Source organism: Pipistrellus hanaki, assembly GCF_964339955.1.
Source record: "Pipistrellus hanaki genome assembly, chromosome: 12".
NCBI lineage: Eukaryota > Metazoa > Chordata > Mammalia > Chiroptera > Vespertilionidae > Pipistrellus > Pipistrellus hanaki.
The window spans coordinates 36,784,002-36,807,572 of NC_140514.1; the positions used below are offsets into that span (position 1 = coordinate 36,784,002).

General features: G+C 37.5%; 1 protein-coding gene across 1 annotated transcript in view; it reads left to right on the forward strand.

Annotated features, from left to right (window-relative positions):
* Positions 1 to 23,571, forward strand: part of ANTXR1 (ANTXR cell adhesion molecule 1) — a 208,677-nt gene that overhangs the window by 32,007 nt on the left and 153,099 nt on the right. The window contains exons 4-5 of the mRNA XM_084901202.1: positions 21,736 to 21,817; positions 22,407 to 22,440. Coding sequence (XP_084757328.1) covers positions 21,736 to 21,817; positions 22,407 to 22,440 — 116 coding nt within the window. The remainder of the gene's footprint in view (positions 1 to 21,735; positions 21,818 to 22,406; positions 22,441 to 23,571) is intronic.

Genomic DNA, 23,571 nt, shown 5'->3' on the forward strand with positions numbered 1-23,571 from the left:
CATTGAGCTCATCTATTTATTTATTCATTCATTCATTCATTCATTCATTTATTTATTTTACTGCAAATGCTGTATTTTTTAGTCCTAAAGTGTCTATTTGGTTCTTTTTAAAAAATTTATTTCTTGCTGAGAACTTTTATCTTTCTATTTACTTCACGTGTTTATCTTTACTTCATACAACAGAGTTATTAATAACTGTTTTAAGTTGTTTGTTAATTCCAACAGCTCAGAATTGCCATCTTAATTGTCTTCTCCTGTAAGAATTGGTCACATTTCTAGGTACTCTGTATGTCGGGTAATTTTAGATTATATTCTAGAAGTTTGTGATATTATGTTTTTTGGAGAAATTTTTTTTCTTTGTTTGCTTGGTAAGAAATCACCCTGGCTAGGTTCAGACTACAAGTCCTTTCACTTCTTCTGTGGGTGGTTGTTTTTATCTCGGTCCCATTTTCAAAGGCTTTGCTAAGCTGCACTGGGTCTATCCTCCACATGTAGTTCAAGATGAACCTGGGACTTACATAACTTCATGCACAGAATTAAAGGGACCCCCTTCTCTAGCTCTCTCCTCTCCAGCATTCTTCAATACTATCTTCCCCACTGAGGACCCTCTTTCCAAGTCATCTAGCAAGAAAATTGGGGTTTCTCCTGGCAATTTGGCCATCACATTGCTTCATACAGTTCTCTGCTTAGACCACCCTTGGAGCAGCCAGGAGTAATAAAATAGAAATAAAAATGGAGATTTCCTCTGCATTCTTTTAGCCACAAGGTGCTCTTTCACCAGAGGCCAGAAATATGGGGACATTCTAGACCTTTTAGGTAACATTCCAGGCCACTGCCATGTACTAAGACCCACACTCAGATTAAAGGCATGAGAAAAAAAGAGGAAAACAAATTGGGGTTCATGTTTGTGTGCCTTATTCCTCCAGGTTTTAACTGCTTTCCTCAATCCACCTGCTTTGTTTACTTTTCAGAGCCCTGGTGTGTTTGCTTTTTAATCCTGCTCAGAGTTCTGTTATACTAGTAACCAGCAGGGGTTATACTAGTAACCAGCAGGGGTGATAGGCAGGGGCAAGTTTGTTTCACCTTACCTGCTGTTACTTTAATTTTACTGGTAATGACACTGAAATGTAGAGAATAGATAACTTGCTAAAGTCAAATAATAAAAATGGCAGGACTAGCATTCTGTTTCTGGATTCTGGATTTGGTCCAACTCATGTGCTTTGCTCTTCCAAGATTTCTTCGCTTCATCAGTTTGCAAAGCAATAAACAAACTGTAACAAAATTTTTAGGCTTCTTCGTTAGCATAATAAAGGATAGATTGTTAATTTAAGTACTATTAGAATTAATTAATTTAGTATTAATTACTGCATATAATTTCCTAAAAAGAAAAAAAAAAAAAGCCCTGGAATGTGTTTCCTGATCTTCGTTGAAATAGTTTAAATGTTTCATTTGGAAATGAGATCATGTCAAGGAAGTCCAACTCTTACTTTAAAAGAAATCAGGAATAGATATTAAGTTTAATCAAATGCATTTTTGGCATCTATTGAGATGATCATATTTTTCTTTGACCTACTAATACAGTGAAATGCATTAATAATATTTTTTAATACTGGATCATTCTTGCATTTATGGTTATACTTGTTTGTAATATATTATTATTTTAATGTAGAGCTGAATTCTATTGATATTTCTGTGTTTTATTCAGAAATTTAGCACCATAATTGTGATTAGGCTGTTATTGTTCTTTTATGATTCTCTTTACTTCTAGTATTTACTGTAATTTTTTTTTACATTTAGATCTCTACCTCTTTTAGAATTTATTCTGATGTACAGTGTAATACCAAGATGAATCATATTCTCTCCAAGTGTTTAGACAGTTTTTCCAATATCATTTTGCTGAATAATCATTTGCTACCAATGTAAAAAGTTAAACCCTTCCATAAACTTGGCTCCATTGCTGTTTTCTATTCTGATGTACCGCATTTCTGTCTGTTCCCATGTTAGAACAAAATTACATATTTTAATTAGTTTTAACATCTGGAAGACTAGTCATTCCTCACTTCTAATGTTGTGTGAAAATTTCCCTGGTGTTTAGTGTTTTGTTTTGTCTGCTGTTTCTTACGATGTGTATTTTAAATGATTTTTATTATGTTCCAAAATATTCTGACGAATTTTCATTTGAATTGTATGAAAAAATATAGAATAATGTTAGCAAAATGGCATTGCATTTTACTATATCTAGCTTATTTAAGGATATATCACTGCTTGTTTATGGCCTTCAGTAAGGTTTTGATATTTTCTTTAGATCAGCCTCATACAATGTTTCCTACATTTATTTCTATGCACTTTAAAGTTTTTCCCTCCCACTGTGAATAATTTTTGTCGTTGTATTTTTTAAATTACCACTTACTGTAGAGCAATTAACCTATAATTTTGGAGTCCATGGGCTTTTACTGAGCTACATGAAATGATTTTTTAAAATTTGCAATCAGAGAGATTATAATTTGTATCAGAAAAGGCTTATGATCCCAAAATTGTTAAGAAAACCTGGTTTGGGGGAAAACTATTGGTTTTATACATTTATTTCTCACTCCATATTTTAAAAATGTTTTTATTGATTTCAGAGAGAGGAAGGGAGAGGGAGAGAGAAATAGAAACATCAATGATGACAGAATCATTGACAGGCTGCCTCCTTCACTCATGTGCCCTGACCGAGAATTGAACCGTTGACCTCCTGGTTCATGGGTCCATGTTCAACCACACTGGCCAGGCTCTCAGCATTTTAATGAAACATTTTATTGGTTCCAATACTTTGCAGTTAATTTTGGAGTGGTTTTTAGGTAAAATAGTTGTACTATTTGTAATGAATAACTTCCATTCTCTTTTCTAATATTTATAGCTGTTATATCTTCTTGTGTGTCTTATTACAAATAAAATTTTCAAATTTTAATGGGAATGTCTTATATTTAATAATTATGTACTTCATTGGATATTGAGTTCATAGAGGTATTTTATTTACTGTATTAAGGAATTATTCTTCCTATTTTATTTAATTTTTTTATTAAATGAATGTTAAGTTTTATTAAATACTTTTTGGTCATATCAAGATAATTATAGCTTTCTTCTTTTATTATTTTTGTTCTTCCTCTCCATTTGAAAAACTTTAAATCAAATGATTTCCTGGTGAAAAATTGCAATTCATGGAATAAATTTTATTTATCATGGTTTACTTGATCTGTGAAGACAGACATAATTTTAAAGTTTTCACTATGTTACACTGGAATATCCAACACATTGTTTTATAATTTATATTAAATTATTTAGCTCACATGTATTGGGTCGGCAACTAAGTAATTGCGGATTTTTTAAAGAAAATCAAAGACAATTTTTTCATGGAACTAAATAACTTTATTCTGTAATGTATTGCCCATTTTGATCAATGACCTTTTGCCATCTTTCAGGCAGCATCATAATCCCACATTCAAAAAACTTCTGGTTTTTATTAGCAAAAAACTGAATCAGGTACGATTTGACATCATCATCATTATTGAAATTTTTACCATTCAAGGAGTTTTGTAAAGATCAAAACAAAAAGTAATCAGATGGTGCAAGGTCAGGACTATATGGTGGATGTGGCAAAACATCCCAACCAAGCTCCATTAATTTTTGCCGAGTGACCAAAGATGTGTGTGGCCTTGCATTGTCATGATGGAATACAACACCTTTTCGATTTGTCAATTCGGGCCGCTTTTCTTCAACTGCATTGTTTAATTTTGTTAGTTGTTCAATGTAGACATCAGAATTGATCGTTCGGTTGGGTGGTAAGAGTTCAAAGTAGACAATTCCTTTGTAATCCCACCAAACTGATAACAAAACCTTCTTTTGATGAATATCAGCTTTTGATGTTGTTTGAGTTGGTTCACCTGGCCTGCTCCATGATCTTTTCCGCTTGATATTGTTGTAAACAACCCATTTTTCATCGCCAGTTATCAGTCGTTTTAAAAATGGATCATTTTCATTACGTTTCTTTAGCAAATCTTTAGCTGCTAATGCGTTGCGTTAACTGTGATTCTTTCAGTTCGTAAGGAACCCATGTATCGAGTTTTTGAACATAGCCAAGTTGTTTTAAGTGATTTTCAATGCATGTATGTGATACATGAAGCTTCTCTGCAATCTCACGTGTTGTACTGTGACAGTCCGAATTGATTATTGCTTTGATTAGGGCATCATCAACTTCAACTGGACGACCAGAGCGTTTTTCATCTTTGAGTGAAAAATCACCAGAACGAAATTTGGCAAACCAATTTTGACACTGCCGTTCTTTTAAGGCTTCGTCACCATAAACAGCACATAACTTTTTATGAGCTTGCGATGCGTTTTTCCCTTTGCAGAAATAAAAAAGCAAAATATGACGAAAATGTTTCTTTTGATTTTCCATTTTTCAACGAACGCCAAACGAAAACTACAAAACAGATCAAAAAACTTTTTTTTACTGATTAACAGCTGAATAGCCAACTATCAAATAACAAAATATGTTTTACATTTGTACTACGTCTGCAAACCTAAAAATTCAACTGAAGCCATATATGTGTGAAACCCGCAGTTACTTAGCTGCCGACCCAATATTATCATTATAGAATATATTTCCAATCAACATAAAATAACCTGTTTGTCCCTTTAATGCTTTCTTCTTTGTGTTATTGTCTTCTCCTTGATGCTTGTAAAAATTATTTTTCTTTATCTTTGGAATTTTTAAAAAGTCAAGAGAATATGTCTAGATGTGGGTTCTCTTATTAATTTTGTGTAATACTTTGTGTAGGACTTGAGCTATTTCATCTGACAACTTAATAAGTTTCTTCAGCTTACAAAATTTTTCTTTTATTCCTTTTATTATTACTTTTTCTTGTCGTGCATTTTAGTCTTGAATTTATCCAATAACTCTTTTATATTCTACTATAATTTTTAATCTCTATTTTTATTTTTATTTTTTTATTTTTTTTTGCATTCTTGGCAAATGATTCACTCTGGTCCTATAATTCTACAATTTAAGTTTTGTTTTGTTTTTGCAGCATTCCACTTACTGTTCATGGCTTCCATTGCATTTTTTTACTGTGGTAAAATTCATGTGTCATAAAACTTACTATTTTAACTATTTTTAAGCATGCAATTCAGTGGTATTAAGTTGTGAGATTATTCATCTCCAGAACTTTTCCATCATCTTAGACTGAAACTCCCACCAGCCCCTGGCAATTTCTATTCTACTTTTTATGTCTATGGATTGCCTATTCTAGATTCCTCATATAAGAGGAGTCATATAATATTTGTCCTTTTGTGTCTGGCTTATTTCACTTAGCATATTTTCAAGTTTCATCCATATTGTGGCAGGTATTAGAATTTCATTCATTTTTAAGGCAGAATAATGTTCCATTGTTTATGTATTAATATACCACATTGTGTTTATCCATTCATCTGTCAATGGGCATTTGGATTGTTTCCACCTTTTGTCTGTTGTGAATAATTTTGCTATGAACATTGGCATGTAAATATCTGTTCAGGTTTCTGTTTTCAATTATTTTGGGGTTGGATGTAGAAAAATGAATTGCTGGATTATATAATAATTCTTTTTGATTTTTTTTTTTTTTTTTTTTTTAGAAACTGCCATCCTGTTTTTCACAGTGGCAGCAACATTTTACATTTTACCAATAATCTACAAGGAATACCTCAACATCTTTTCTGACACTTGTTATTTTCTGGGTTTGTTTCTTTGTTAGAACAGCCATCCTCATGGGTGTGAAATGGTATCTCATTATAGTTTTGGTTTGTATTTCTTTAGTAATTAGTGATGTTGAATACCTTTTTGTGATCATTGGTACATTTGTATATCTTCTTGGGAAAAATGTTTATTCAAGTCTTTTGTCCATTTTTTATTTGGTCCTTTTTGTCATTGAGTTCTAAGAGTTCTTTATATAGTCTGGATATTAATCCCTTATGTAATATATTACTTGCAAATATTTTCTCTCATCCAACAGGTTATCTTTTCATTCTGTCGATAGTGTCCTTTGATGCACAAAAAGTTTGCTTGTACTTGATGTCCTAGCCCAAGAAATCATTGCAAAAATTCAGTGTCATAAAACTTTTGCCCTATGTTTTTTTTCTAAGAGTTTTATAGTTGTGTCTCTTACATTTAAGTTCTTGATTCATTGTGAGTTATTTTGTATGTGGTTTAAAATAAGAGTCCAATTTTATTTTGTTGCAAATTCATATTTAATTTTCCCAGCACCATTTGTTGAAGAGCTTGCCTTTTCCTCATTAGATGGTTAACACCTTGTCAAAAATGACTTGATCAGATATGCAAAGTTTTGTTTCTGGGTTCTCTATTCTATTCCATTGGTCAATTTTGTCTCTCCTTATGCTGGTACCACACTGCTTTGAGTACTGTGGCTTTGTAGTAAGTCTTGAAATGAGAAAGTCTGAGTCTTTCAACTTTTTTTCTTTATCAAAATTGTTTTGGCTATTTGCGGTCCCTTGGGATTTCATATGAATTTTAGGATAATTTTTTTTCTATTTCTGTAAAATGCCATTGGAATTTTGATAAGGATTGCATTAAATCTATAGATCACTTTGGGTCCTATTATCATCCTGGTAGTATTAAGTCTTCTGATCCATAGCACAACTATCTTTCCACTTATTTATGCCTTTAATTTCTTTCATCAATGTTTTATATTTTTCATTGCCATTTCAAATTTTTTTAAGTGACAAATGTCTTTCAACCCTATGAATATTTTCTTGATCCTGAATTTGTGTGTGTGTGTGTGTGTGTGTGTCCCTGATATTGTGTTAGAGATGGAATGCCTTCATCATGAGTATGAATTAGAAAGGTTGTATGTTTCTTAAAATAGTTTATTTCCAAGGGGAAAATTTCTCAAATTCTTCAAATTGTTCCTCTTCTTCCCAACTTCTGAGACATTTCCTTAGTATGGTGACTCAAAAGAGAAACAAGTATGTTTTTTCAGTAATGGGTTTTGGGCTAAGTCTGTCCGACATCATGTAAATCTTTGTTGAAATGTGAAGATCCCAGGCTAAAGAAGACAGGAACGTTTAGATGTACATAATGTAGTTTTTTCCCCTGGAAAGTCTGAAGACCCAGTAGTATATCGAAGGTAGGGAAGAAACTGAAGCCAAAGGAAGATGATCAGGTGTAGATGTTGGATCCCTATGTTAAGAACCTATCCCATCACCAATCTCAGGCTTTTCTTCTCATGTCCGGGAATTCCAGGCTGGTAGGTCCTTCCTTCACCATGATGTCAGCCGCTCCAGTTTTGCAGGAATTCTTCCAAGTGTCTGGTACGCATATGGCATCCTTACCTATTTTCCAGCAACGACAAACATTTTTTTCTATTATGTTAGGTTAGCTGTTTCTACATCATTTTGGACAGAAAGGGGGGAGTCAAAATGTGTAGATCATCTTTAACTGAAAATTTCAACTTTCTTATAAACTTTGCAAGATTATAAAACAAAGCATAACAAAACAACAAGTCAAATAACTATTATGTCTTACCCAACCTACTGGCCTCATTTCACTAAGGAAAATTATTCTCAGAGATATGGAATTATTTGTCCAAATTCATATTAAGTAGTTGGTGGCAGTGGAATTCTTTTTAACTCACAAAATTAAAATATTTAAATTTAGTGATTTTTTCCCTCTACTGCATTAAATAATGTACCCAATTCACTGCACATATATGCATGCTGTTATCTTGTTTCTTATCTGTGGAATACTTAAGTGGAACCAATCGCTATGTATATGTGCAAATGCATAAATGCATATGCATTTTTAGTCTATATACAATCTTTTATTAATGGCTTTCTTATGTACCAATATCTTAAAATATTTTTCTCAGCTATAATAAGAGAAAATGATAATACCTATCCTGTGAGGTTGTTATGAAAACTACATTATTTACTATAGGTATTATATAGGTGGGGATACTAAGTCGGAGAAGGCCACTCTGCTGTAAAAGTGTAGAAACCTAGACTTTAACCCAGGTATCATGATCCCATCCCTACCCCTCAACCACTATACTATAGTTTCCCACAATTTTACTCTTATATATGGTTTTAAGTTTTAAAAAATTCCAATTCACAATTCACTACCCTAAACCCTGAGGGGAATAGTTCCCAGAGAAATATATGCCCTCTACACATTTTATCTTCATGGTTTCTTAGCAGCTTCAGCTTGGAAAGGCTCCTCACAAAGAGAGAGGTAAAGAGGTAGCATCAGCATTTCGCAGATGGGGTGAAGAGGGTAAGTGTCTTGCTTACTGCTTAAGAAGTTGCAGTGAGAGCCAAGAACGCTTGGCTCAAACTGCTGAGTGGAAACCAAGAGACCACACTTCTCTATCCCTCTCAGTCATCTTCTGGTTTGGTTGGGAGTGTGGTTTTGCCATTAGTGTCACAGGGGAAAATGACATATTCTGAACACACCGCTTGATTCCTGGAGCAGAATGATTATAGGCTGTTGTTACCAAGAGACAGTTCTAAAAGCCTTTTCTAAATATAAAATAAGAGAGAAAACGTCTTCAGATACTTTGTGCTTGAAAGTCCTGGGATTTGTTCCATTTTGAGATATTATTCACTTAAATGCAAGAAGCTTTGATGACAAAATTAAGAGAAATAAAGCAGAGTATTTATTCTCCGGTTTGTTGATTAAAGGATCATATCATGGGGTCTGAGTTAGTTGCCTTCAGCCGTCTCTGACTCTGTGTCTTTGTTTCTTATCTGTAAAACCAATGTAATGGCCCAGCTGATGCGGCTCAGTGGTTGAGTATTAACTAAAACCCAGGAGGTCACAGTTCGATTTTTAATCAGGACACATGCCTGAGTTGCAGGCTCAATCCCAGTAGGGGGCATGCAGGAAGCAGCTAATTGATGATTCATTTTCATCATTGATGTTTCTATCTCTCTCTCTCCCTTCCTCTCTGAAATCAATAAAAATTATATTTCTTAAAAAAAAATGAATATAATGATAGTCCCTATCTCATAAAACTGTTAGAAGAATTAACAATGCCAGACATATAATAACAAGTGTCTTTGTTATTATTGTGGTTGTTGCTGGGGTTTTGACAAACATCTAAGGAATTACCCCGAATCCTCCTGGATACACCCCCCCTCAAATCAGCCACATATCCAACAGTAATTCAGAGAGTGTGTCCCCAGCTCTGCCTGGTCCACCTCTTTCTCTGAAGCTTTTGGCTGTCCTGTCACTATATAGAGGCATAAAGGAAGATCATTCTGCTCCAGCATGGGGCCACATAAAAGTTAGTGTTTCCTTGGTCTGATGGTTCTATCCATCAGACCAGGCAATACTATCTCTGGAAGCAATTGTTTAAGGAGGGGTGGGAACCTTTTTACTGCCAAGGGCCATTTGGATATTTATAACATCATTTCTTTAATATAATTCACTTAATATAAATTTATGTTACTATGAAAAAAAAAAAAGCTTCTAGATTTATTGCATTTTGAGTCCCGTCTGCGGTTGCCTTGGCAGGGCCAGACCAAATGATTCCGTGGGCCTTATACTGCCTGCAGGCCAAATGTTCCCCTTCCTGGACCCAGAGGGCTACTCATACTGAGTCTCAATGGTAAAAAGACCCCACCGTGAAGCAGTGAGAAGGTCGGGGAACAGACCGATTTGTGAGAGAAGAGTGGGCCAGTGTTTCTCACGCTCTTCCTCCGGAGCATCCTGCTAGCAAAAGAAAGTAGGAGTGGGCCTGTGGGGTTCTCAGGTATAGTTTAAAGTGGTTTCTTGAAAGCAAGAAAATTCTTCAACATCCTTTCACCTTAACAATCTATGTGCACTTGTAGTCTATTCTACAATGTTTGATTTTATATGAAAATCATGTTGAGTTCTTTCTCAAATTTTGGAGTACAATTTATGCTTCAGAAAATAGATAGATGATAGATGATATTGTAGATAGATGATAGATGATAGATAGATAGATAGACAGACAGACAGACAGACAGATAGATAGATAGATAGATGATAGATAGATAATACATAGATAGCTGTCTATGTATACATTCCTGTATCTTTAGGTATAGCACATTGTCCTATGCTTACTTTGGACACCACAGATATAATAGAAACTATGCAGGGTTTGTGCCAGGACTACTCTGGGTTCCAGTCTGGGCTCCATGTTACTGCACTCCCCTGAAACTATTTTCTCATTTGTACAACCAAGATAGTAATGCTCACCATATGGTGGTGTTGGGGTACTTTTGTGAATTGCTGCATGAAAAGTGCCCAGCAGAGACAGTGGCACAGCATAGAGACCCCGAAAATGTTGCCTCCCTTCCTTACCTACTATTTCTCATGTGGGAAATACGTTTAAAGGATAAAAATTGACAGAGCAGGGTTCAAAAATAGTCTTGTTTGGAAGAAGCCAGCAAGACAAACTGCAGAAGTAGCCAACAGAACTAAAAAAAAAATGGTAGGTAGAGTTCTGAAGCTACACAGCCAAAACTACTAGATTTTCTGTGACCCAACAAAATCACTTCCACAATTGGTCAACATCAGGCAGGTTCACAACTGTCCCTCAACTAACTCAACCCCAAGGTGTTAGCTTTAGCACTGCCTCCTCGTGAACTGCAGGTTTAGCCTTTGCTTCTCATCCTCAATAAATTTTTTAATTGTTAATTATTTGTGTGCAACAGAAGTGTACAAAGGATAGTGAACAGTCATTATCTACCACAATGTTAATGAAATAGAATTTACAGGTATCAACATGACTTGTGTACACTCCCCTTTCTCTTTTCTTATCAGATACAATCACTATCCTGAATTTAGAGTTTATCATTTTTATGGATGCTGTATATTTTTATACAACATTGATCAATATATGATATATTTTCATATTAAATTTTATAATTAATAGTCATATTGTGTTTTTCTTGAAGTTGCTTTTTTATGCTTAACATTATGTTTCTGAGACTTTTCCTACATAGGTACATGTAGCTGTGTTTGCTTCATTTACACTTTTGTGCATTGGGTTTTTTATTATAATAATGTACCATCATATACTTATTTATTCCCTTATTCATAGACAGTTAGTTTGCTTCTAATTTCTTTGCTGTTATAAACAAGGCTACAATGAACATTCTTGTACCTGTATCCTGAGGGAGTAAGAAGCAAAAATTTCTTTAGGATATACAACTAGGGATTGAATTGCTAGGTCTTACAATATGTGAATATGTAACTTCGTTGGGCATGATTTAGTTATTCTCAAAGGGGCTGCACCAATTTATACGTCCAGTAGTGGCTTATCAGAGCTGCCGTTGCCTGTCATTCTCCCGATGTCTTATATGATCCCCCAACTCTTCTTCTCAGACTGTGTCCACATATGACATGTGGGTTGGATTATCTGGTATGGAACAGTGTACATCTACCTACTCCCACCTGCAGCCCAATATTGCTCCAGAGGGTGGTAGGGAAGTCCTTTGGCGAGAACTGCAGCCTCTGCCAGCATATACTAAAAAGGTGTGAGCTGACCAAAACAGGTCATCTGCCCTAGGGCTGTGCACTTTCTGCTTCCATCCAAGATGGTGGGCTCCACAGTCTCTGTTCACAGGACTTGGCAGAGTGCCACTCTATCCTATGCTCACTGTGGTCAGTAGTATTGAACTCAACTATACGAACCTGAACATTTTATATGTTGCCAGCACCAGGAGAAACCCAGTTCTATTGAACTAAGAAGAGCATGAAACTGAAGATTCTCATGGGGGGAAAAAAAAAGCTATCGATTTGGGCAACCCTGGATATAGAGTCCATTTTCTATCTCCTGCTAAATATGGCTCAACCGGGGGGAAAATGTTAGCTATGGGAATATCTTACAGGGATTTATTTCAGAAGCCAAGTGATGCCATAGGAAATGCATGGTGAAAATCACTGTCAATTGAATAACCAATCAAAATAGAGTTGTACTAAGAGGAGTTGGTACAAATTCATCATGTTGTCCTGTGATTAAACCATCACTCCTGTCCTTTATGCCTGCTTAGGCTGCAACCTTTGGAAATTATTGATGGGCTCCTCTCCATGAACTTCAGTTAATGGTCTGCACTTGACCCCATGTCCTATCTGCCAACTATGGCCTCTCCACTTCCCAGCCGATGTCCAGGTTCTGTTTCTACTCATCCTTTGGTCCCTATCTAAAATCTGATGCACCATTCTGAGCGGAAAGGGAGCTGGTAGATCTTAACAGTTCCACATCTTCGCTTTATATTTGAGAACTCTGGAGTTGAAATGCCTAGGAAGTGGCAAAACTAGGATTAAATTCCAACTCTCTCTTCCGCCAAAGTCCGTGTACCATTGATTGGCACTGAAATCTTGGAAATAAGGAATTTACCTTAAAACTGTAGGTATGAAGATAGGGAGATCTGATTGAGTTCTGGGGCACTCCCAATTTTTAGAGTTCTAAAAGAAAAGGAAAAGCCTACACAGAAATAGGAGAAAGAACCACAGATGAGAATATCCTGTAATGGAAATCAAGAGAAGAAAGCATTTTAAATTTAGGGAAAGGTTAACTGCGTCTGTTGCTGTAAGGCTTTGAGTAGTGAGTCCAGAGAAGTGTCTGAGGATTAACAAAGGGGAGATCACTGGTGACCTTGACAAGAGCAGATTCGGCAGAGTTGTGGAGATAAAAGGCAGAGCGGAATGGGTTAAAAGGTGAGGGACTTCAATTTTAAAATAAGGGGCAGAGACATTTTTGGCCCTTCGTCTCACAAAAAGCAACCCAAACCAGAAGACTATAAAACAAAACCACCATGCCCATCATTGAGGATACTAAGAAATAGTTCAACCATAAAAACTCTGTATATGGGGACAAGAAGAAGACACTGGAGTGGGAAATAATGTAAACGTGTGGAGAGAAGTCAGATATAGAAGTCAGATATAGCCCTTCCAGCACCCTGGAAACCTCAAAAAAACTGGAGGTATTAGATACTATAAAAGTCAAGGAAGGGCTACGTGAGGAAAACTGGAATATTGTTTACAAGTTTATCTGAGGAAGGTAGTCAACCTTTAGAATCACCCACCTCTACTATGTTTAAAAACTACCCTTTCTGTAGCTCCACCAGAGAATTATATTCTCTGGCAGAATTAAACAAGAATGGTTTCACAGTCAGACACTAGATGTAGGAGATTATGGAGACATCTGCATAACAAACATTGTGACTTTCAGCTCTCATCCTTGTCAATTTCAGACAGAACACCCAAGGAAAGAGTTTGAAAACTAGTAACAACCTATAGAAATAAATATCTCTGAGAGGGAAAAAGTTACATATGCTCCACACAAAAAAAACAAACAAAACAAAACAAAAAAAACTCTGTGGATAAAAGCTGGTTGTCCACCAATTGGCATCTCCCAACATGCATTCAGAGCTTCTAACAACTCTTAAAATCTCGCTCATTCACTATGAAAGATAGCCAAAGGTCACTCCACATTTGAAGAACCTCTCCACCAGGAAAGACAGAGGGGTGCAAAAGGGTTTCAAGAAGTTCTGTTATGAAGAGGAATGAAAATAAATTGGTCAATAGCTAAAGGGAGATATGGGGTCAGAGAGGATTGATTTTTTTATTGATTTTTTACAGAGAGGAAGAGAGAGGGATAGAGAGTTAGAAACATCAATAAGAGAGAAACATTGATCAGTTGCCTTCTTTACATCCCCTACTGGGGATGTGCCTGCAACCAAGGTACATACCCTTGACCGGAATCAAACCTGGGACCTTTCAGTCCGCAAGCCGATGATGCTCTATCCACTGAGCCAAACCGGTTTTGGTGAGGATTAATTTTTTTAAGATGAGAAATACTTGAGTGTATTTATATGCCAGTCATCAGTCAGTATCATTTTTCTTCCTGATTTGAGACAAATGTGTAGTTACAAACATTTAGAAAAATACTTTATGGTATGCCTGCTTCTAGTTAGGATGTGAAAAACCTTCATTTCCATGGTCTACCAGAAAAGCCCAGGCAAAACAGAATGCATATGTTTCTATGGGGCTAGTAGACAGAGGAAGCACTGAACAAACTGAATTACAGAGAAACGAGCGCTTTGGAGCTGAGCAGAGATTTCAGAAGCTTCCATTCTTGGGGTGGATGCCTGGTCTGGGTATGGGCAGTTGGAAAAGCAGGTCAGCCTCCAATAGAGACTCTGCAGAAAGGAGGAAAAGCCAGCTGAACCCAGGACAACCGTGTGTGCCAGAGGGATGGATTACATGAAAGATCCCCGAATGAAGAAAGAAACCTACTAGCCTTGCAATTCTTCTGCCTCACCCATACCGTTTTTCTCATTGTTCTAATAAATTAACATGGGAGAAGTTGCTGAAAAGTAGAGAGAAATTGCATAATCTTGTAAATTCTTGTGTTGCTTGGATTCTGGATTCCTACCAAGGTTAAAGCTAAAGGTCAAGCAAAAGTCTGTGAAGCTGCACCTAACCTCCTCCAAAGCACTGAACAGACCATAAGGGCAGGGCAGGCAAAGGGCTGGGAGTTGGGTTATTAACAGGAAATACACTCTAATTATAGCTGTTGCCAAGTCCGAGCTCAACCGAACTTAAGGAGGATCTAAATAACCAGTCCTTCATGGTAAAAAGCTTACACTCTGCACCTAAGTAAATAAAACAAATTAATATTACACCTAAGTCTTCTGCTTTGTTTCCTACATAATGTCTGAAATACAAATTAAGTGATTATAAAACATGGGAAAAGGCAGGAAAATATGACTCATAGTCAAGAAAAACACAGCAATGGAAGCAAACCATGGATGACTCAATTATTGGAAGTAGCAGACAGTTTAAACCAACTATTATAGACATTTTAAGAAATTTAACAAAAAGGTGAATATAATGTAGGAAGAAATGGGAAATCAGAAAAAATCTCAAAGAACCAAGTGAAAACTGTGGGATTGAAAAATACAATATCAGCAGAAAAGGAATTAATGAATTTAAAAACAAGTTAATATAAATTATCTAAACTGAAAAAGAGAAAAGGAAAAGACTGGGAGGTGGGGAGTATGAACCAGTTCTATAATTTGTGGGATAATATCAAGTGGTCAAGTGTATATGTAATTGGAATATCAAACATGGTGTTCCACACAGAGATCCAAGAAGCTTTAAGAATCCCAAGCAGGACAAATACAATGAAAATATCATCTAAGTACATCTTAGTAAAATTTCTGAAAAGCAGAATAAAAAGATAATCTTAAAACCAGTCAGATGGGAAGGAGAAAAGGTATATTTCAAACAGAGGAACAACAATGAATATCACTTATTTTTCACCAGAAAAACAAAACAAAACATGCAAACTAGAAGATAAAAGATTAATATCTTTGGGAAATAAAGTCAACTTAGAACTTTATATCCAGTGAAAATATCCTTAAAACGGAAGGCAAGATTAAAACATTTTCAGAGAATGGGAAGAAAACCCTTAAGAGTATCATCACCAACAAGTCTGCACTACAAGAAAATAAATGTTAAAGGAATTCCTCAGGCTGAAGGAAAATGATACCAGATCTAAACTAGATCTACAATAAATAAATAAATAAAAATAAAGGAAGAGTAATAGAAATTATAGATATTTTCTGATTCTCGGAAGACAAATAACACTGTTTTGGAGTTCATTATATAAATGGAAGTAAAATGGCAGTCAGCACAAAGGATGAGAAGGGATTATGTGGAAGTATAATATTAAAACTTTCTTCCATTATATGAGAAGTGTTATAGTAAAGTAAATCCTCGATTTTGCAGACTGTGATTTAACGCACTTCAAATTTAACAGACAAAATTTCTGGTCTGTATATCAATCTTAACCAACATTTGCTTATAATTAAATTAGTAGGTTATTTTTTGTTGTTGTTATTAATTCACTGTTATTTTTAGCGACTTTCAGTGAATAGGCCATGTGTTGGAAAAAACACTGTAGTAATTTTGCCACCATAAATAAATATTACATATCTACAACTATAGCCTACATATTTAAATCCAAGAATCATCAGTCATAAACAATGTTTGCCAAATGATTAGCATGTGATCACACCGCATCACGCCAGGTAAATTGGTTTTGTTTTCCGTTGGCATGACTTTCTGCAGTAGTTTTAACAGTGTGCCAACCCACACCCCAGTTGTTTGCATTTGTTACTTGTGGTGATGGGTGAATGTATGCATTTACTAAACCTATTCAGTATAAGCTTAACATTCCTCTAGTACACTTAGAAAACTTTTCTATGAAATTAAAACTTTTCATACATACTTAATTGTAGTTACACAAATGTGTCTGAATAAGTAAAAACAGGTAAATTAATTTGTCAATTTTTTAACATACGCATTTAGAAAACCTACTTTATTATATAATTAGCCTTTGGCTCAAACGAATTAGTCCATTATAGTGAGGTTTACTGTATTAACTTATGGTAGACTCTGATAAAATGAAAATTTATATTATAATCCATAAAGGAATTGCTAATATGGAACCAAAGAGAGGATGTTACTATAGAACCTACAGTTAAAATATCATAAAGGGATATTATAAATAACTTTTGTAATTAACAATTACAAAATAAATAAATAAATATCTTTGCATGTTACTATATGTAAATTATACCTCACTTAAAAATATAGAGAGACCTGGACGGGTGGCTGAGTTGGTTGGAGCATCATCCCATACCCCAAAAAGTTGCGAGGTTGATTTCCAGTCGTGGCACATACCGAGGTTTGAGGTTCAACCACTGGTCGGGGCACTTATGGGAGGCAACTGCTCAATATTTCTCTCCCACATCCATGTTTCACTCTCTCTCTTTTCCCCTCTTTCTAAAATTAATAAACATATTCTCAGGTGAGGATACAAACATATTTTCAGGTGAGAATATATAAACAGTATATCTATTTTATAATAGCCCAGTGGTTCAAATCCCCTAACGACCAAAGACTGGTCACCAGGAGGCTGTGTGCACGGTGAGGCACTCATGGGTGGGCGGTGCTGTGTGCACGGTGAGGTGTGCGCAGGTGGGCGGGGACTGGACTTTGGGTCTTGCAGCACGATAGGACTCGGGGGGAGTCTCTGGGCATGGTGAGCTATGATTCAATATATAACTTTGTGCATTAATCACGTTGGCCTATTCTTAGGGAAAAGCCCAAGGAGGCTAATTTACATACATTATAAACATATGACTACGGTCAGTTGTGGAATTTCATGACTCCAAAAGTAGCAGCAGCATGACTTTAATCAATCTACGTTTTTGTTTGGTTCAATTCATGTTTTGGGAAGACAACACTAGAGTCCTGGGCCATCAGGAAATGCGAATGCAGCATTAGTGGAAATAAGCAGTGTGGTGTGTTTACTGTATAAATTGAGGCTGCAAAGGCAACAACTGTAGGGCATTTGAGGGAAGTTGAACTCCACAGGAGCTCTTTCATGGGAGGCAAGAAGTCAACAAGGCAAAGCTGATGTTGGGTTATTTGGGGGAGGGAGGGGTGTTATAGACTGAAAATGTAGTGGACATTGCATAACCCCAAGGAGGATTCTGCAGTAGGAGAATCGCTGGAATACTTGGGATAAATGATTATTGAAGTGCTTCTTGATGTGCTTATGTGTGTTTGTCCTTTCATCAGCAAATATGAAAGTGTTGCTAGACAGCTGGAATCCCAAAAAGTAATCTTAATGAAGTGTAGAAAAACTCCGCAGGCCAACAAAAAGTCCAGCAGACACCATCCCACTTTTCCACACCCCCCATTCCTACAAACCAGACTAATGCTGTGTGTATGATGCGTGATCAATAAATAGTTGTGGAAATGAATGAATGGATTCATGAATGTGCCCAAACCTGGATCATTCATTCAAAAACATACAGTCTATTCTAGGCCCATACTTACATGCTACAGGGGTTGCAAAAGGAACACACAAGACATGTGGCCTGAGAACCCTTACTTCTAAGTAAGAACCCTGGCAGACATGTGAAACCACCAAGGAAAACAGGAGACTCTTAATAGCAGCCTGTCTTCCTAGATTCCCGGCCTCTCTCATTTCCCAAGAAGATAACATTTCATTTGGTAATAACCAAGTCTTCAGAGAGGTTCTTATCGTCCCCTTTAACAGATCTCTCTCCCAATTTCTTTCATTTCTAAGAGAGCATTAAAAAAAAAATGGGCCTTTAATAATAGTTTTATTGTCCCAGAATTTAAATGGACCCACCATTCCCATGAAAACATCTGTTTCATTTGCTTCGATGTCGTGGGTGCTCAGAGAAAGGGCAGGGGGCAGGGAGGTGGGGCATAAGTCATCTGGTCTTCGGAGAAGGAAGGGTGGTATCTGGGAGGTTGTGATCACTGCTTGGGATACTGAATTATATCTTGCCAGACACAAAGAATAAGGACAGTTTCCAAACCAGCCTTTGCTTGTTCTGGTACCAAAAATATAGAAAGCTCAAGAAAATACTTGTAAAGAAAAGGAAATAGGCTTAGAGGAAACACCCCAGTTCCCAGACTTTATTTGGCAGGGAAAGAATACAGTGAAGCCAAGGAACCTTTTCCATTCCCCTAATGTGCCTTTTTTAATCTCTCTTTCAAGCTTCGGTCTTAACACACTATTCCAATTTTAGTGTTACCAATATAGCCCAGATCTCACTAGTCCATGACCAAAGAGTAAGACCACAATACTTTTTTTTTTTTCCACATTTACCTTTAATGTCCAATCTCCTACCCCGTAAGTGTGAGAAACTAGCTCCCTCTCGCTCCATAGAATCCCCCGGTGATTCTGAAGGTTCCATGATACCATGTCTGTGTGCTCAGGAGCAAACTCTGATTTTCCTATCCCTGCCTCACCCTCATACTACCTGGTCCTTGCCATTACCCTCATGAAATTGCCAACCTTTAAGGACAAAGCTGCTCTCGGCGGCCAGGGCCTTCCTCTGTCCTCCCAATGGTGGCCTTGGTGGAGGACTCTGCTCTCATCTTTACCCTTCCTTCCAAACCACAGAGATAGGCCTCTCTTCATTACTAAACAATAGGGTTGAAATTAAACTATGCCTTTTGGGGGGGAGGGGGGGTAATGTATAGGAGTACAACATAGAAGATGGTTTATAACAACCACATGGGCACATACCTCAAGTCCATTATCAGGTCAGTTCCTGCCTGGCCTTCCTCCCATGCCAAGTGAAGCTGATCCCTGCCCCCAAAGTTGACCTCTTCACAGGATGATTAAAGTGGAGACATATGTTCCCTCCTCTCACCTCTTCAGTAAATATTTGTTGACTATCTAGAATGTTCCAGGAACTGTAGTAGACATAGAAGATATAGAGTAGAACTAACGGAATTTGATGACAGATTAAGTGGGGTAGCGTAAAGAGAGAGGAGAGCCAAGAAAAGGGTCAAGGAAGGGTTCCAGTTTTGACTTGTATGACTGAGCATGTGGTCTGCTATTTGGGCACTGGTGAGACAATGAAACAATAGTCAGTACATTTCCCAGAGTCTGAGTTACCTGGACACCACTATTCCACCTGTGAAACATCAGTAACCTAGGCCAGGGGTGAGCTCAGGTGAACCCCTTTTCAGTTTGTCTTGTAAATCCTCCAACAGCCTGCAAATCCAGCCTCATCCATGGCTAGGCCATTATATCAGTTTTAACAAGAGGTTAATTTTGCATTAGACTTTCTCCCAAGCAATTGCCAGAATAGACCAGCAATAAATGTCATTCTTCAATCAAAAGAGAGACAGTTATCATGGTTATTGAGAATAGGGTCTCTAGGTTCTAATCCTATGTCATTTAGTGCTTACAGGGCTTTGGGACAGTTAGCCTCTCTGTGACTCAGTTTCCTTCTGTGTGAAATGGAAATAACTGTTATTATTTAAAAGAGCTATATTTTATAAGGCATCAGTGAATTATTGTGTGTGGTGTATTTCCAACAGAGCTTAGCACACTTGAAGTGCTCAGATGGTGTTAGATGTTGCTATTTCTCTTCACTAATTCGAGTGTTACTGAAAACTTCCCACTTCTCCAGCACTGCTGTGTGCTAGCAGGCTGCTTGGCAGAATAGAACGCCTTTTTAAGTCAGACAGATTTGAATTCAAGTCTCTGATCTTCTACCTAATCTGTAAACCCAAATTGTCTCATCTATTATATGTGGTCAATATTACCCACTTTGCATGGTTAGTGTGAGGATGAAAACAAATCTTTGAGTAGGACTTATACATAGTAGATGCCTAATAAATGTTGGATTCTTTGCCTACTCCAAAGAAGCTTCCCTTCCTCATGTAAATAGTGCACCCCCACCCTCTGTCACTAAAGAGACCCCAGTGAGAGAAGGTAATTTAAAACTTCCCATAGACTTACAGTTTATGAATAAGGCTAATGTTTTTTCAGAAATTACACTTTCTTGCCCTTTCATTACAGTGTGGGGCTATTTAAAAGACAGGAACATATCTTACATCCCAGAGAGATGGTCCACAAAGATTCCATTTGGTCCCCTGACCATTCATGTTTCCCACTCTCAGTCAGACCCTTTCCTAATGCCATAACCCACTTCCTCTTCCCGCCCCAGGGCCACCTCGAGCAACCAGAGTAAGAAAACACAGGCATCAGCCACAGAAAACACGCTCTGTTGTCCTGGAAAGCATAGATTGCCTAGACTTTTGTTTTCAAAGCTGACTACACGGTTTCCTTTGGCACAGCTCCGAGGGTGGCAGAGTTCACACCAGACGCGTGCCCCTCCCACCAGTAGTCCTTGTGGTGGCCGTGCCCTGGTTTCTTGGTACTCGCCTCTTTCTGGTTCACAAGAGCCATTTGCATCTTGACATAAAGGTGCTGAGGTTGCTGTGTGTCCCCTCAGGAGCAGTTGCATTATAAGGCTCATTTCCAGTGTAGAATGAAAACTTTGTCCTGTTAAAGGAATAGAAGCCCTTCCTGGGTAGCTCAGTTGAGTAGAGTGTTGTCCCCATAGCCAAGGTTGCAGGTTTGATCCCCGGTCAGGACACATTGAGGAACCAACCAGTAAATGCATAAATAGGGTAAATGATTGAACAACAAATCAATGTTTCTCTCTCTCTCTCTCTCCCTCCCTCCCTCCCTCTCTCTCTCCCCTCCCCCTCCATTCCTCTCTCTTTAAATCTACACTAATAAAAGAGAAAAATGCTAATTGACCATACCTTCACTATGCCCACAGCCAATCAGTGAGTATGCAAATTAACCCAACAAAGATGACAGTTAATTTGCATACACTGAGGGAGGGAGGAGTGAAGACAGCATAGAAGGAAGAGGGAAGAAAAGTGGAAAGCAAGGCAGCTGCCAGAGGGAAAGTGGAGGCGGGTTAGAGCGGGGTGGGGCAGGCAGCAGCTGTGGTAGGCGGCCACAATGGCGACAGTGGCAGAGGTGGCGGGCAGGGTGGGCGGCTGCTTTGCAGGAACCTTCCTGCAATGGGCTCCAAATTTAATAATAATTAAAAAAAGAAATGGAAGACTTTCATGAGCAGATGGAGATTCCTGAAGAAGGGGCTTTAAAGTCTCACTCATCCAATGCTATGGCTGAATGGCTGGCCCTGCATGGGGGATGTACTGCAAAAACTTTCCCCCTGACAGGCTTTTGGGGGACCATTGGGGCAGTATAGGCCATCCACAGAGATAAGGAAAAGACTAACACAGCACAATTAAAAAAAAAAATGCTCTAATATGACTAATCGGGTGTCTTTGGGTTTCAGAGAACAGATTCGTCAAGGCCTTGAGGAACTCCAGAAGGTCCTGCCAGGAGGAGATACTTACATGCATGAAGGATTTCAAAGGGTAATTTTATAACAGTTTTCAACTCCAAACATAAAGTGTGACACGGAAACGTCAACCTAAGGATGGCTGATGATGAGGCACATGCATTGAGGGAACTGAATGACACCCAAAGGCAAGAGAGTAAGAAAATTTCCCCATAAACTTACACGCTGATAACGCTACCCAAAAGAACTGGGGTGATTTCCTTGCGCCTTCCCTGACACTGGTGGAAGGTTTGTTGGCTAATGCTTGGCGGACAGGAGTCACGCCACACGCAAGTGCTCCCCATTCCCACAGTCACCTTTTCTACAATACATGTTGCTTCAGTGATTGAGACAGAAATTCAGTGATTTCGATCTTGAAGAGAACAAGTCCTAGTGTATGAGAAGTAAGACATCAATCCATGTTCACAAGTGTATTGGTTAAATGTCGACATAAGTTTAGATGAAGGTGATCCATTGAGATCTGTGTGAAGTGTGGGTGGATTACATGAAGAATCAAGACTGAGCCATGGCTGCATACCCAACACCAGAGCCCACTGCCCAATATATTGAATTTGGAGTAGCAAACAGTGGCTGTCTGTCTAATGGCTCTTTCATGTGTTTTCCAGGCCAGCGAGCAGATTTATTATGAAAACAGTCAAGGTAAGACTATCTTACGACCTACCATGATGGACTAGTTAACTTTTTTCTGTGTTTACTTCTGAAAAAAATGCCTCCGTAATTTTTTGTTTCAAAAGACATATTTGATATTGCCTAGAATCCTTGGACACACACTTCATCACGAAGAAGGAATACTTAGAAAGATGACACGTACCAGGCCTAATGCTACTATCCCGTTGATGTCAAGAAAAGTGATATGAAAGTAATTAGATCCCATTATGGGCCCCAGTCTGCAATGTCCGGGAACAGTTTTGCATCTTGAATTCATTAAATTAGTAAATACTTGGATGGGTTAGTAAAGTCTTGGATTTTCACGTCAACTGTAATTTTCATGTCTTCTCTGGGCTCCAAGCCCCTTCACCCCTTTATTACTGTGACTGGATATGGTGGTAAGATTAAGATACCAGTTCAGTTTGAAATTTCCTTTACTTAAATCTTTTCAAAAAGCAAAAATTTTACTTAATAGAGAGCCTAGCACATAGAACTAATGTTTATTATTATTATTAATATTATTATTTTGGCTATTATTATGATTATTATAGTGTATTTTATGAATAGCCTTTCTTTATCTGAGGAAAATCTCTTTTAAAAGATTCAATATTGCATTGGGGAATTTTCTCCTAGCCTGTAGAGATGTCCATTTCTGATTTCACTCTAAACTACAACAAATAAAACAGATCCAACATCAACACCAACATTTGTTAATATATTTCAACCATCAGCAATGTTACTAGATGCCTAACAATTACTGGAAAAACTCTAGTAGGTTTTGCCAACTGCTGTGATTCAGTCAGCTTGTAAATCACGATGACTAGGACTCTTTGCGCAGCTCTTCAAGGGCTGTGCATGTGGTCAGCTACAGCCTGTGAGAAGGACTTCTGAACAGCCCAGGTGGTAGTTTATTCCCAGAAATAAGAGTCGTTGGAGTTATTCCTATCTCAGTCCAGAAACCATTTCACCAGGGTTAGTCACTGGTTTAAGATAAGACTGAGAAACCCAGAAACAAAGCCTATTGCCCCTAGAGTCAGTCTTGGCACTCTTCTTCATGCTGGAATTGTTTCCAGTCCCGAAAGAGAAGTTGCTGATTCTCCAGATATTGACCTCGGGTGGTTG